The sequence below is a fragment of the Chrysochloris asiatica genome, unplaced genomic scaffold (genome assembly GCF_000296735.1).
Source record: "Chrysochloris asiatica unplaced genomic scaffold, ChrAsi1.0 scaffold00006, whole genome shotgun sequence".
NCBI lineage: Eukaryota > Metazoa > Chordata > Mammalia > Afrosoricida > Chrysochloridae > Chrysochloris > Chrysochloris asiatica.
The window spans coordinates 35568057-35584237 of record NW_006408524.1 but is presented as its reverse complement, the minus strand read 5'-3'; the positions used below and the strand labels follow the sequence as shown (position 1 = coordinate 35584237).

The following is a 16181-nucleotide window of genomic DNA, read 5'->3' as shown; positions in this document are numbered from 1 at the left end:
AAGGCGTAGACCGAGTGGTGGTGGTGTACGTATGGTTCTTGTACTTTGTCACTCTAAATGCATAGTAACCCTGCACGGGGTTTCCAAGGCTATAAATCTTTATGGGAGCAGAAAGCCTCATCTTTATCCCATGAAACAGCTGGTAATTTCGAACTGCTGACCTTGAAGTTGGCAGCCCGACTCACTACCAGAGCACCTAATAGATCGAATGGTCTCTGTTATTATCTCATTGTTGTTATGTGTATAGCGACTCTGTATACAGTTGCCAAGAAGCTAAATATTTGTTTTTGGTATTTATCTTTGAAGCTTTATCATCCACGTATTTTATTCGTATGCCTTAAACTTCAGCAACTTCCCCTGGAAGTTGTTTCCTCTGATTAGAACTGCATTTCTCTTTTACCTCTATCATATCTCTCACTTAGACCTCCAGGACCTGCATTCAAGGCAAATTACATTTCTTAGTCTGTGTGTCACTAACCTTGTTTATACCTATCACAAGATATCTATCTATTACAATTAATTATTTTTGCTAGACCATGAGTGGAGTCCTGATGTGGTACTGTAGGATATGCACTGAACTGTTAGCTGCCAGGTCTACAGTTCAAACCCACTGTCAGATCCTAAGAAACCCCTATAAAGAGTTTCTCGTGAGTTGGAATCATCTCGACAGCACTTAACAACAACAAGAAGATCATAAATATTTAGGAGACAAAGGCTCCTCAGACTTAACACATCCTTTCCCCATTCACTCATTTCCTCATTCAGTAAAAAGCTAAAGAGTTAATTCTCTGTAGTAGTCACTATGGTACCTCTGAACCGGATTCCAACTCATAGGGACCCTATTGGACAGAGTACAACTGCCTCATCAGGTTTCCACGTAAATCTTTGGCAAAGCAAACTGTAACAACTTTCTTATAGGAGTGACTGGTGAGTTTAAACCATTGACCTGTTGGTTAGCAGTCAAGCACTGAAATCATCCAGACCCATAGGATTGTCTTCTTAACTGCCTTGAGTTACTTTCAAGGATTCAGTTGTACTCCATGCATGTCCAGTGCTGCTTTTTCTAATCATAAAGCATTTGCTCCTGTTGTTGTTGTTGTTTGCATATATGAGAAACATTGGATTTAATTTCCATTTACAGTGATGGCAGGAAATGATAAGACATTCACACAGAGATTTGCAGGTATTGTATATGTCATTTTGGCATAATTTAAAGGAAAACATTGTAGACCACCTACCTAAATGTCCAATATTATCAAATGTTTAAATATATGGCATACTGTTGTTGTTATTGTTAAGTGTTGTTGAGTCACTTCTGACTTATAGTGACCCTGTATAGGTTTCCAAGCCTTTTAAATCTTCTCAGGAGCAGAAAGCCTTACCTTTTTCCCATGGAGTGGCTGGTGGGTTCGAATCGCAAACCTTGTGGTTCACAGTCCAGTGCTTATCAGATGGAGCCATAACACTCCCCAATATATGGCATATTCACATGTAACTTAAGAGAAATAATATATAATGTATTCACAGAATGTATTTTTAAAAGGAAATATAATGCCTAGAAAATGATTCATGATAGTTTTTTAAGTGATAAACAACACACAACAAAATAAAAAATGAATGGAATATTTTTTAAAAATGGATAATTGTCTGGGAAAAGACTCAGAGTATGATGTTTAGTGAACCAACAAGATATAATTGAATATAATATGATTCTCTTTTCAGATACATTACATACAAAACACAATGAAAACATTTTAGTAGGATATATCCCATTCCTCCCCTTTTTTTATCTTTAGCATGTGTTATTTGCATAATCAGAAGCAATAAACGTTATTAAAAATAAACAGTTTGCAGAACAGTAATACACTGCAAATTGAGTAACATGAGTAACAATTACAAATATGCTTTATGAAAAACACTAATTTTCTTAACAAAAGCATAATAGGCAAATTTTTAATAAGAAAATGGATAGATGTCTGTATGAATGAACCAAATAAAGGATGATCATTTCTTCAGGAAATTGCATTTGTATAAATATAAAGTTAAACGTAACTAGTTATCAGAAGTAAAATTCTCAGAGAAATAATTCTTTTTAACTGTTACATGTAACTGAAAAGCCCTATGCCACTGAGTCAGTTCCAGTTTATACCAGCCCAGTAGACAGGGCAGAATTCCTTCATGAGTATACAAGTCTATAATCTTTACAGAAACAGATGACCACATCTTTCTCCCGCGTGATAGCTGGTAGGCTCAAAACTCTGGCCTTTTGGCTAGTTATCAAGTACTTAGCCACTGTGTCACCAGGGATCCTGCATATAAATATATAATGATAAAATAGATTTAAAATTTTGTTCTTTAATGTCAGACGATATAAAATGTAATTCATATCACTATTCCTATGGACCAAAGCAAAAGGCATAATTTTGTTTAAGGTTAGTTATATTTGCTGATGATGAATTGGAAAATATATAACTTTTATCTAATTATGAAGCTTTTCATTAGGCTGACCTCTGCTTCTTGATCAACTAGATTAGAGATTTTACTGTATCCCAAAGTGTGTTTTCATAATTGTAATGATTACTCAGTTGAGCAGATCACATATGGCATAGATTTCTACATTGGAGTCCTGGTGTGGCACTATAGGATAAGCACTGGACGGCTAACCACAAGGTCATTGGTTCACACCTACCTGCTATTCCCCAGAAACGCTATACAGGGTTTCTATGAATCAGAACCAGCATGAGGACACCTGACAACAACTGGCAAACATCCCTTTACTTAACTTTTTATTTTATTTTATTGCGTATTATATAATTTAGTACAAGTTTCTTAGTCTTATCGGTGCACTTCATTAAACACTCATTTACTCAACTTGTATTTACTGAGCACCTTTTTTTGTTTAACAGGTAAATTGAGTTAGGATTTTATTCAATTCCTTTCATTGGCCACCATGATTTGTGTAAAGCATTGATGTTGTTCATTTGTAGTTGATAAAATGATTCACAAAAATTAAACAACTTGCCTAGGGTTATAGTTAGTATGTTAGTTACTATTGGCAACTGAGTCTGGTCTAAACTCACTTAGAGGTTTGTGTGGTTTTATGAAAACTCTGGTAGCGTAGTGGTTACGAATCGGGCTGTGAACTGCAAGGTCAGCAGTTCGAAACTGCCAGCTGTTTCATGGGAGAAAGATGAGGCTTTCTGCTCCCATAAAGATTTACAGCCTCGGAAACCCTGTACAGGGTTACTATGAGTCGGAATCGACTCGACGTCACACAGCCACCACCAATGTGTGTCTGTATCTCTGAGAGTTTGTATAAGTTGATACAACCCTCCTACACACACAATCACCACTCACAGAGTGACAGTCTGGGACTTATTAGTTACTTTTTCTTAGAATCCTAATTTAAAAAAAAAAAAAAACTATGTTCCTGCTACCTAACTTTCCTCTTCTTGTCACATTTTCTCCTACTTTGTCACCCTAAATTCACCCTACAACACAGAGATCAATTTAAGAATAAAGATTTCAAATACCATTCATTTTTGAGGCATTTTTTCAAATGTTTTGTTTTTCATTTTGTTCTAATATATATATTTAAATAAAAAGAGAAAAATTTATAGGTCTCACCTCTTTATTTAAATATTGATTGTTTTTATGTAGATAATGATGCTCATTTTAAATTCAGGGTTATCTTTTCAGCAGGCAAATACATTCAGATGGGTACACACACTGTCAAAGCTTGCCTTCAGTTCCTTTTATTAATTAAGATGTAAAGAGTGATGGGTATGGGGTAGAAAACAGAAAGGCAATGAGAGCAGCTAAGCATGAAATACATTCAAATACAAGCAGAACTTCTCCCCAGTTAGTGATCTCTTTCTGGGCTCTGAGGATTTGTATCCCATTAGTAAGTCACTGGCATGGAAATCTTCAGCCTTTGGGGAGACTAGTGCATTAAAAATGGAATTAACTCTAACTGCAAACTGAGTCAGCATAATAGGTGATTAATTCTACTGCTTGAGTATGTGTCATGCTGAGCTGTGCTGTGTGGGCTTCTAAAATGTTAGGAGTGAGTTTATAGAGCATGGCCAGAGTGAAATGATGGCTATCTATCATTCCAACTCTCGTCCTCACCACTGAGATACTGCTATCTCCAGAGGGACACTCAAAATCAGTATTGAAATACATGCAAAAGCATTAGCAAGAACCAATGGGTATGGGCTTTTACTTAGAGAAGTTATATATTTTTGTTTTGTGGGAATAAATTTATATGGAATTTTATAGTCTGTTAAAATCCTAATTTTAAAAAAAACCTAAGTCCTTAATTAACAAACACCGGTGGCACAATAGTTAAGTGGTTGGGTACAAACCCAAAGGTCAATAGTTCAAATACACCAGCAGCTTGTTGGGAGAAAAGATCTGGTAATCTGCTACCATAAAGAGTTTAACCTAAGAAACCCTATGTTGTTGTTAAGTGCTTTCGAGTTGGTTCCGACTCATAGCGACCATGTACAGGGTTTCCGAGAAGTGACTGGTGAACTCAGATCGTCAATTTGTGGTTCAAACCGACTTTGCAGTCCTGTGCTTATCTTATAGGACAGTTCTGTTCTGTCACTTAGCGTCTTTATGACTGAGAATTGAATGACAACAGCAATCTCCTCAATTGATAAAGATAAAAATAATACCGCAAATATTATCCTTCTTAATATTGAAATTGGGGAGCACACTGGCTCCATACGATAAAGCTATGAACTTTGAACTACAAGGTCTGTGTTTTGAGGCCTTCTGCTCCCACAAAGATTTAAAGTCTCAGAAACCCTATACAGGGTCACTGTGGGTCGGAACAGACTCAACCACACATAGCAACAACAATATTGAAATTTAAATCTTTCTGCATATCTCCTTGAACCAAAAGAAATGTTCTAGCTTTACTTTCTTGGTGCTATGAAACACATTTTAAAATTAGCTTCCAAGTAGAAAATGTATTGAAATCGTCTTAAGCTGATAATCTTTCTTCCTTTCCTTTCCTATAGCCTGACTAAGAATATCAGACAGATATTCTATCTCCTTTGATTAGCCTCAGTGGAACAGCTATTACAATTGCCTTTTTCTCATGGCTTATCCTAAGATTTTCTCCCGTGGCTTTGTGGGCCAGATAATTCTAGGCTGGCCTATGCTTTGTAGGATATTTTAGCAGCATCCTTGACCTCTACTGACCAGATATCAGTAGCAAGCCCCTATAATGATAAGGAAAAGTGTCTCCAGGTATTGCCAAATATCCCTAGAAGCAAATTGTCCCCTGTTGAGAATCGTTGGTTACACTGTTGTTGTTGTTAAGTGCCGTGGAGTCGGTTCCAACTCATAGCAACCCTGTACAGGGTTTCCAAGGCTGTAAATCTTTACGGGAGCAGAAAGCCTCATCTTTCTCCCGTGGAACAGCTGGTAGTTTCGAACTCCTGACCTCGCGGTTCACAGCCCGATTTGTAACCACTATGCTACCAGAGCTCCTGTTTACTATAGATAGATATTATTTCACTTGATTCTACCAAAATCTTTCAAAATAGGTTAACTAGTTGTCCTCAAGTAGACTCTGTGTATGAGAGTAGAATTGCTCCATAAGGTTTTCAATGGCTTATTTTTTCAGTAGATTGTCAGATCTATCTTCTAAAGTACCTAGTGCATTGGGCTGAAAAAACAAAACAAAAAACCTGCTTTAGGATTTGCTGTTGTTGTTAGGTACCATTAAGTTGGTTCTAACTATTCCAAGCCTGTGCACAGCAGAACAAAGTACTGCTCAATATTACACCAGTCTCACAGTTGTAAGGACTTTGAAACACCCAGAAAATAGTAACAACAGGAAGCTCTTTCCACCTCTAGTACTGAAGTAGCAAGGGGGAGGCAACAATAAACCAAGTTGGAGGCATGGTTTAGAACCTCCAGAGAAAACTGACGTCAGGAAGAAGCAAGGCTTTACACAAACAAGGAAGTAATACTGTAGCCTGAAGAGCATGAATATCCCTGAATCCTCATTCCTCCTTAGACCCCACCGCCAGCTCGTATTGACAGTAGGTAGAGTCCAACTAAAATCCAACTAGCAAAGGCTCATAGGGATATAGTCCCTATGGGTCAGCCCCTATGGGCTCAGTAAAGAAAGGAAAATAAATCAGTTGAGACTAATAGAGAAGAGGCAGCAAAAACTATTTTAAGACGAGAGACTGAGGCTTAAAGATACAAGTATAACATAGCTCATCTAAAGCCAAACTGTTAATGGGTAAAACAGGCATTTAAACCCACATCTATTTGATTTCATGTGCACAAAAATACCATTATGCCCAATTTGCATGACTGCCTTGATCCTCAGTGAGACTGTGGATAATTCAAGGTTACTGATTTGAGTAGGTAGACTCAAGACCAGAGCCCAGTTTTTATTCTGGTGCTTGCTCTTTTATATAGATAATTAAAAGAAATTCAAGAGTTGTATATTCAGCTTGTTCTCAAATAGGCCGACATAGGAATGAAAGGTAACTACCAACCTTGAATCTTTATTTATTTATTTTTAGAAAAACTTGTGGAATTCTAGGTTACAGGTAGAATGTTTAAATGACATTGTGCCTGTTTTTTCCCCAAGCCATTGGCGCATTTTGTCTTGACCACAGAAACTCAGTCCCAGCTTGTGAGATGTATCAGGAGATGGAGGAGGACAAGGCTGAGGTTCAGGAGACTTGGGGTACAGTCTCAGATATTCCATCACCATCGTAGCTATCATTTCAGTTCCATAAATATTTTTTCCCTTTCACATCTGCCCAGATCTTCACAGATTTACTCTGGTACTTAATGTGGTAACCATCAATCTGTGAATTAATGAAGAGTCAGGTTGAGAAAAGAACTAGAATCTCACTGAATGTTCCCTCGCTAGGAAGTAGTGCAGGTAGGACTCACCCCACATCTTGCTACTGAAATACTGTGTCTTTTCTACTCCACCATATTTTGAAGAGATTAATCAATTGGTATGCTCCCTCTGGATAACCATGTGTTTATTCCATTAATTTTCACCATCAAGTCATGTCTTGATCTGAATCTGGTCCTGGTGTAGTGCTGTAGGATAAGCACTGGACAGCTAACTACAAGGTTGTTGGTTCAAACCCACCAGCTGCCCCATGGAAACCCTACTCAGGGTCGCAATGAGTTGGAACCGACTCAACAGCACTTAACAATATCAGATCTGAGTCTGAGATTCTTTTATTTTGTTCTAATGCCAATATACTTAGGAATTTGCAGTTTCTCATTTTTCTTTTTAAGTTGTAGGTGAATGCATTTATTCCCTGGTGTCACAGTGGTTAAATGACTAGGTTTCTAACCACCAGTGCTCCACAGGAGAAAGATGTGCACGTGCTATGGGACTCTGTCTTGTAGGATTGCAATGAGTTGGCGTCTGTTTTTTTTTTTAAGAAGCAAAATAAGTATTTCTGGAAACATTTTGAGATACAGGGAAAATAGTATAAGTAAATTATTTTTGTGATATGGCATTAAGTCAGTTCCTACTCATAGCAATCCTGAATAGAGTTTCCAATAGTGGTTGGTGGGTTTGAACTGTTGACCTTGCAGTTGACCTTGCAGTGCTTACATTACAGACCCATTTTCTTACTTTAGTCCTGTTAGAAGGCTGATGTTTCAAGCCAGTCTTTAGAAACCCTATACAGAGTTTCTATGGGTCAGACCCGACTCCACGTTACTTAAAAACAATGTGTCATTGCTTAATAAACTGATATATAATTAAAATTATACAGCCAAATAAATGGCAACACTATATCTTTTAGATATGTGTGTGAATGAAATACATTCTTTCCAAATGCTTACTGACTCATTTTTTTATCTGAAAAACTTAAGAAAATAATTACATTTGTATTTTGGAACATGTAACCTACATCAGAACTTCCCATTTAACCATTAGCCATTCATAGTTTCAAATTATAATTTACTGAATATATAGAAAGGTTTGCTCAGCAATGGGTTTGGTGGTCTTACAATGAATATGTTTTCCCATGGTTTCAGGTTAGAAGTTGATGACAAAGAAATATGCCACGAGTCAGAATAGGACATAAATTATGTGCTACAAACAATCAAAACCCGCCACAAAGGTGTCTTCTCACCACCAGAAGTCAGGCCAGAGTCTCCAAAATCACATTAAGTTACAGTTTTTCTGGTTATTGAGTTTCACTCCTGAGAGAATGAAGAGGGCTGACAAGGAGGGATAATAAATCTTACTGTGACCCAACATAATTAATTATTCAGCTTCCCATTAACAATTCTCTTAAATAAAATAAGTAGAAAACCTATATTTTTGTTCACTTTTCATTTTAAATAGCAAAAAAGCTTGCACACTTTTTTATAAAAATAATTGCTTTATTTGTCTGCTTAGTTAATTTAGAGCCAATGCCTATTTATATGCTTGAGGTTTTAATTTTAGGATGAGAAGTGACCAAGAACACGGTGAGCCTCTTTTATACACAGGAGTGATTGGCTCTCTATTTTTTAATTTTTATCTATTCTCTTTGTCTCAATCCCCAGCCTCTGAGCCCAACTTGAAGGTGCGGTCCAGGTTAAAACAGAAAGTTGCAGAGAGGAGAAGCAGCCCCTTACTCAGGCGGAAGGATGGAAATGTTGTCACTTCATTCAAGAAGCGAATGTTTGAGGTGACAGGTAATTGAGGACTGCACAGACTTGCGCTAACAAATGCTGGTAGTAGAAATGAAACACAGTAGTTAGAATAAATTTATGCCTGCTGCACATTAAAAGTTATTTTGAGGAGAAATATTTTTTGAAAGGAAATTATATTGAAAACTCACAAGTTTCAGTGAATGTTATCTATTCGCCAACTGCGTTAAACAGGAAATGAATGGAGAATAGAGCTATGTGTCAATCAAGGCGTAACTGGGGAATGCCCAAACTTGCCTTAATCTTTTTCAGAAACAGGCAGTCCATTTTGGGAATGCCAATGAGGAAAATATAACTTTTAATGAAATTTGATCAGAAATGAGCAGAGGGAGGTCCAAGAAGAACACTTCCCCTATACTCAGACATGAATGTACCAAATACATCTGGGAAAATTAAACTACGTGAAACAGCAAAACCTTGACTTTTCAACAAATTTACAGAACTCATAAATGACTTTATGTGTTTACTAGTGAGCTGGGACTTACGGCAGGAGGGGGATATGTTGCCTTTTATTCAGGGGAAGAATCTGTCATTTTCACTAGTCTCAAATGGAAGAGTTCTTATTTTTTTAGCTGCCTGGTTAGTAGTAGGGTGAACAGGTTAGGAAATTCAACCTGATGTCTTACAAACTCCCCTAGTCCCAGTTGTACTTGGTTTGAAATTAGAGATGACCTAAGGATGCAAGAACTAAAAAGGATTGACAAAATATTAATCCTGATGACTGTTTATTGAATACCTATTTAGCGCTAGGCATTATACCTGGTCATTTCCTTTACTTGCATCAGAAAGGAAAAGTGATCATCTGCAACTATTTTTCTCCATTTTTAAGGAATACTGTGCTTAGATCAAGGTAGTCAATGGACATTCCTTCTCCAAGATCATATCCTAACCTTCACTGGGTTTTTGTTTTCTATTTCCTTTGGCCATGACAGTGTCTAGTGTGAGAGGCAATATGAAAAGGATTGTTGGGCAGAGGTGGATGAAGTGTATTTAGATACAGAGCACTAATGTGATTTAAATGTTTGATAGGTTACTTAGAAAGAAAATATTTTTAGTCTATAATTCATACCTGACAGGTTAATATGCTTGTCAAAAGGAAAGCATTGGTGATTACAATGGGGAAATTTTTTAGTTGAGAAATAATAAATATTAAAGAAATGAACAGTGAATAAAATGATTGTGGAGAATTTGTATTTATTTCATATTATTACATATATTCATATATTCCTTAATTTAGACAAATTTAATTAATCACAATTTTTACAGCAAATCAGTCTCTTTCATTCTTCCTTCCTTCTGTTTTTTTGTTTGTTTGTTTTTTGTCTCTCTCTTTGGTGTGGTTTTGGGGAAAGTTACAGAGCAAATTAGTTTCCATTCAACAATTCATGTACATCTTATTTCCTGACATGATTTGCTATCCCCTCAGTGCCAAGCGCTCTTCCCATTTCTGTCCTGGGTTACCCAAATCTATTCTTCCTGATTTCCTGCTCCTTCCTGCCTTCTGTGCTTTGCTTTTGGTCTTGTGTGTTTGGTTGCTCTGAGGCATGTGACTCTAACAGGTATTATTTGTTCATCTTGCAAATCTGTCTATTATTTGGCTGAAAAGTAATACCCTGGGGTGGGTTCAACTCCAGGTCTGAAGAATGTCTAAAGGCCATAGTCACAGGGCTCCACCAATCTCATATCAGGCCAATAATTCTGATCCTTTTTATGATTTTGAGTTTTGTTCTTCATTTTGCTTCTACTCTGTCTAGGAACTTCTATTGTAATTCTGATCAGAACAGTTGGTAGTAGTAAACACCATCTAATTGTTCTGGTTTCCAGAGAGTGGAGACAGTGGTCCGTGTGGTTCTTTAATCCCATGGACTAATTATTTGCTTGAGTCCTTGATTTTCTTCATTCTTCTTTGTTGAAGACCAAAAGATATAATAGCTGCATGTTAGATGACAACTCTCAAGCTTTAAAAACCCCCAGGGAGTGCTGGTGCATTTGAACTGACAATCGTATGGTTAGCAGTCAAGTGCTTATCCCACAGCACTACACCATGATCACCAAAGTAGGATATAAACATTGTCTTTGGACTATGTTATGTCAGTCAATGTTAATGACCCCCAAGTCTATGGTTCTATGTCCCCAAGCTCCCTGGCTCATTCCCTTAAGTTGTTTGATTATGACTAAGAAGTTTTCATAACATTGTCTCCTGTATTTTCTACTATATACATGGATTTGTTGTTGTTTTGTTGTTAAGTGACATTGAGTTGGTTCTGACCCATAGCGACCCATAGCAACATAGGGTTTCCTACGAGCGGCTGGTGAGCTTGAACTGCCAACTTTACAGTTCAAACCAACTTTGCAATCCAGCACGTTAACCCACAGTGCCATACCAGGACTGCACATACATGGATATCTACAAATAAATATGTAGAAATATCCTCTGTGAAACCTACATACACTCATGGGGTAGCTCTGTTTTCCTTTCCACACCTGTTAAGCTTCTGTAAATACATACATTTTAAGAAATACTATTTCTCCTTTTTCAAGAAATGTTGTGTCTCTTGCTGGGTGTTGCCAGTTTGACTCCAACTAATCGCACCCCCATGTGACTGAATAGAACTTTCCCATAGGTTTTTCTTGACTGTAATCTTTATGGAAATAGGTAGCCTGATCTTTTCTCTTGTATCACTGCTGGGTGGGCTCAAGCCCTCAATGTTTAGAATAGCAGCCAAGTGCTAAACCTTTATACCACCAGGGATCCTTATATGGTATTTAAATAAATCTTACATTTCTCTAACAGAGGTACTTGGTGAGTGAGTCTGTTTATAATGAATTGGAAAGAATAATGAAAATTATCAGTTGTTTAAAGTAAATGACAAATAGATGACTTTTGTTATTTTTGTTGCTGTTTGAATTTGGGAAGAGTATATAGACTCCCTCGTTAAAGAAAGCATGTCTGAGTATAGAAATTCATATTCATACACTATTCATTTTGTGCTTTGTTATGCTTTCGAATCTTACTATTTAAGGGTGTATTTATGTACCCCAATGCCATTTCTGTTCCCTGATTGGTCTGATTTATCCACAATCACCAATTAATGTACCTTTCCTTCCTTCCTAAATTGCAGTTGAATTTACCTCACTGTCCATCTGAATAATGAGTACTTCTAACTTACAAAGATTATGAATTACCAACATTTTATTAGAGTTTCTTTCTATGTGAAATAAGATAATTTTATCTCCTTAATTTTATGAGGTAATAACTCTCTTTTTAATCTTTGAAAATAATGTATAATCCAAGAGAGACCTGTGCATACACTAGGTACACGTTTTTGTTCACTGAGCTGGGACTCAGGGATGCTTTAGTAGATATTTTTAACTGACGTGTTGTAGTTAGTTCATATGTCTCTGGAGAGCTCTAGATGATCAGACACAGAGCTGTCTTCATGAGTATGCCTTCCCCTTAGTTTTCCAACTTCCATGTAATATGGGTGAAGTTCAATACTATTTTTAACAACTGATCAGGGGCCATTGTAGCAGTTAAATAGCCATTGCTGTTCTTCTGTCTCCTCTATGTTGGCCCAATTTCAAACTCATGTCACATCACCCCAACAAAAAGTTGACTTATGAACCATTTGCCATCATCCTGCTTTTCAAATGCAAGTGTTTTCTGCCCTCTTCTGCTGCAGTGAAGATTTTTAAAAATTAAAGTCCTTGGAACATCCATGTGTTTGCAATGCTTTATCCTCTACTCTGTTCTCCATTTCCTATTTCATGAACTATGTTTCTTCAAGCTCAATGTCTTCCAGTCTTACTTTGCTATGAGATTTGCTCAGTGTTTCCAGGAAATTAATGTGAGCTCCTATCAAATTCTATCCACTGTGCTGATGGGGATTCCTCTGTTTCTTCAGGTGTTTCCTTCAATTCTTGATGGTTATCATGGTGATTCCCCCATAAAGAAATACTTTCATCTAAGTATGAAATAAAATGGTATAATAACACAATCTTAAATTGGTAAGGAGTCCTTTTGGCACAGTTGTTAAGACTTAGTTGCTTAACTGAAAGGCTGGTGGTTTGAACCCACCAATTTCTCCTTGAGAGAAACATGCAGCAGTCTGCCTCTATAAAGATTACAGTCTTGGAAAACCTGTGGGGCGGTTCTTGTCTGTCCTGTGGAGTTGCAATGAGGCGGATTCAAAAATTGGTAAGGTAGAATGTTTAAGAAAATGGTTTTGAAAAAAGGCTGCATGTGGATTTGCTACATTGTATTGTGAGAAATCAGTATTTAGTCATACTGGCAAGACAAGACTAAATACTCAACTTCTATAAGGATTTTTTGTTTGAATGTACATTTTCTTTGTTAAAAGAAAAAGTACAAGAAAGAGGTGGGGGTGGGAGGACCCCAGCTTGATAAAAATGTAAACAAGATGCATAGAGAGAAATGCAGTGAACAAGATATGTTCTAGAGTTTTATGATATTGAAAACTTGTTCAAATCCTATAATCAGTGGCAGGTTCTTCAATCTAAGCTACTTTCCATGGAACAGACTTTGAATAGAGAAATACTTTAGTGAAAATGCATAGGAATTATAGGAATTCCAAGGGAGGGCAATAAAACATTGTGTATAAAAATTGGGAGCTCCAGTTCTCTGGCAGAAATATGGCATGTGAACCAGACTTTGAGTTTAAACTTGAGATGGGACTTTCAATGAAGATACTCCAAGTGGAGGAAAAGGAGGATAAAAAACATGAAACGGGAAAGTGTTTGACACTTAATGAGTGTACATGATTTAATTTGACTGAGTCTAGAGTGCAAGAAAGACTATGTTGTTTGTGCCATTTGTTGTTGTTGTTGTGTGCTGTGGAGTCGGTTACGACTCATTGCGACCCTGTACAGGGTTTCCGAGGCTGTAAATCTTTACGGGAGCAGAAACCCTGTTCAAAGCATCATCTTTCTCCCACGGAACAGCTGGTAGTTTCGAACTGCTGATCTTGAGATCCGCAGCCCGATTCGTAACCACTACGCTACCAGAACTCCATTTAGATGATTCCAATTTAGAGTCACCATAGGAGGAATAATGTTGGGTTCTGTTTTGGAGCAAAGTGACAAGGGGAAAGCTGTCTCAGTATGATCATGTCCGAAGTGAGAGGAAAGGTCATTTGTACTAGGCTGGGTAGACAAAATTTAGGAAGAAGCAACCTGAATATTATGATGGGGATATGATAGGGAATTTATTAGAGCTGAACAAGTAATTTTCCAAGGCTTGACAAGATGACTTGTACTTTTGATAATTAAATGTTTGAATAAATGCATAGACCCTTCATATGTTGAAGCATGAGTGAGTTTTATATATGATGATAAAAGACACGAATTAAATAATCTGTTTCATTGTTCTTTATCTTTTGCTAAACAGAGTTTGTTGTTCTTGTCATATTGGTGCTTGGGAGTTTTGCATATTCAATTTAGGCGACTTCTTATCTCCTGAAAATAATACTGAACAGAACTAAAGTCAGAGTCAGTTGATGTGAAAGCCCATCAATGCTATTTAAGATTTTATGTTCAGCTATATTTTCTTCAGACAATCCTGACTAAGCTGAGCTATAATGAGTTATGGCTTTAGTATTTCAAATAAAAACCAGTTTTTAACACATTTTAGCAATTTGCCTAGATACAATAGAAATGTTCCTGGAGCAAATGTATTGAGGGTGTTCTTATGACTTTTATAAATACATTATTTCTAGTATTGTTGTTTTTGTTTGTTTGTTTTTTTACAATCTAACAGAAAGTTAGAGAAGCTTTTTATTCTTTCACTTTGCTTTTCCTTAATTAAAAATTTCTACCACATTCCAACTTTATATAGTCACTTCTCTAGAAACTATTGAATACTGCGTTGTTGTTGCCGGTTTAGTAGTGAAAACGAAGGAGGAAATGTGGTGTAAAAATTCAGAAATGCTCTAGAAATTTGTAGTTCTTTATATTTAATGAAATGATGCTTACAATTTACATAGAGGGTAGAGAAAATAAAGCATTATCTAATACTGTATATTATCAGTAACTCAACTTCAGCTTTGTATGTTTTTCACGCATACATTTTACTTCACAATGTTTTTCAGAATCCTCAGTCAGTAGCAGTTCTCCAGGGTCTGGTCCCAGTTCACCAAACAATGGGCCAACTGGAAATGTTACTGAAAATGAGACCTCGGTGTTACCACCTACTCCTCACACTGAGGTAAGACCTTTACTATTCTGGCTATTTAAAAAATTATATTCTTCATTAGTTATCTAAAGAACAGTGATATTTTTTATTTGAAGATTAAAGGCGTTGATTTTAGACACCTGCATATAACAAACTTCAACAGTTCAACTGCACCAACAGCACAATGGGAGAAAAGACCAAGTGATCTGCTACCATAACAACTTCACCCTGGAAAACCCTATAGGAAAGGCCTACTCTACCAATAAGGAGCTCTGGTAGCGCAGTGGTTGCAAATTGGGCTGCGAACCTTAAAGTCAGCAGTTCGAAACACTACCAGCTGTTCCGCGGGAGAAAGATGAGGCTTTCTGCTCCCGTAAAGATTTACAGCCTCGAAACCCTGTACAGGGTCGCTATGGGTCAGAACCGACTCCACGGCACATAACAGCAACTACAACTCTACCAATAATTATCAATGCATCTTAACTGATTGCTGAGTTCTGTGTCGTCATTGCAATGATCTCAGCTGTGGAGCTGTGGGAGGAATAGGTTAGATCATATCCATACACCTAAAGGAAGACTCCTGGTAGGACTTCTAGTGTGGTCCTGTAGGATAAGCACTGGACTGCAAATGAAAAGGTCAGCACTCAAACCCACCAGCTGCTTTCTCAGAAATCCTGTATGGTGTTGCTATGAATCAGAACTGACTCAATGGCACTTAACAACAAAAAAGAAAAACAGATAATGCCATTATTTTTCAAATTTACCAAGCAACCACTAAAGCTAATGATGATGACATTAGAGAATTCTACCAACTTCTTCAGTTTAAAATTGGTCAAACATGCAATCAAGATTCATTGATAAGTACTGGTGATTGGAAGGTGAGAAAGGTGGAATCAAAAAGGAAAGAAAATACGTCCTTGGTGATAGAAATGATGCTGGAGATCTTGTGATAGTATTTTGCAACACCAATGACTTACTCATCGCAAATACCTTTTTCAACAACATAAAAGGCAACTCTACATATGGATCTCACCAGATGGGATAGACAGGAATCAAATTGATTACTTCTGTGGGAAAAGACAATGGAGAAGCTCAGTATCATCAGCCAAAACAAGACCAGTGGTAGACTGAATCCACCCATCAATTACTCATGTGCAAGTTCAGGCTGAAGCTAATGAAAATTGAAACAAGTCCACGAGAGCCAAAATATAACATTGAGCATATCCTACCTGAATTTAGGGACCATCTCAAAAACAGATTTGATGCATTAGACTCTAAT

At 37.1% G+C, this 16181-nt stretch overlaps 1 protein-coding gene across 5 annotated transcripts in view; it reads left to right on the top strand.

Moving 5' to 3' along the window:
- Positions 1–16181, top strand: part of HDAC9 (histone deacetylase 9) — a 717483-nt gene that overhangs the window by 164498 nt on the left and 536804 nt on the right. For 3 of the 5 annotated variants that reach the window (XM_006832234.1, XM_006832235.1, XM_006832233.1), the window contains one exon: positions 14820–14935. In XM_006832234.1, the coding sequence (XP_006832297.1) occupies positions 14820–14935 (116 nt within the window). Of the gene's footprint in view, positions 1–8565; positions 8698–14819; positions 14936–16181 lie in introns of all 5 variants that reach the window. The other 2 variants (XM_006832232.1, XM_006832231.1) reach the window with 1 other exon arrangement.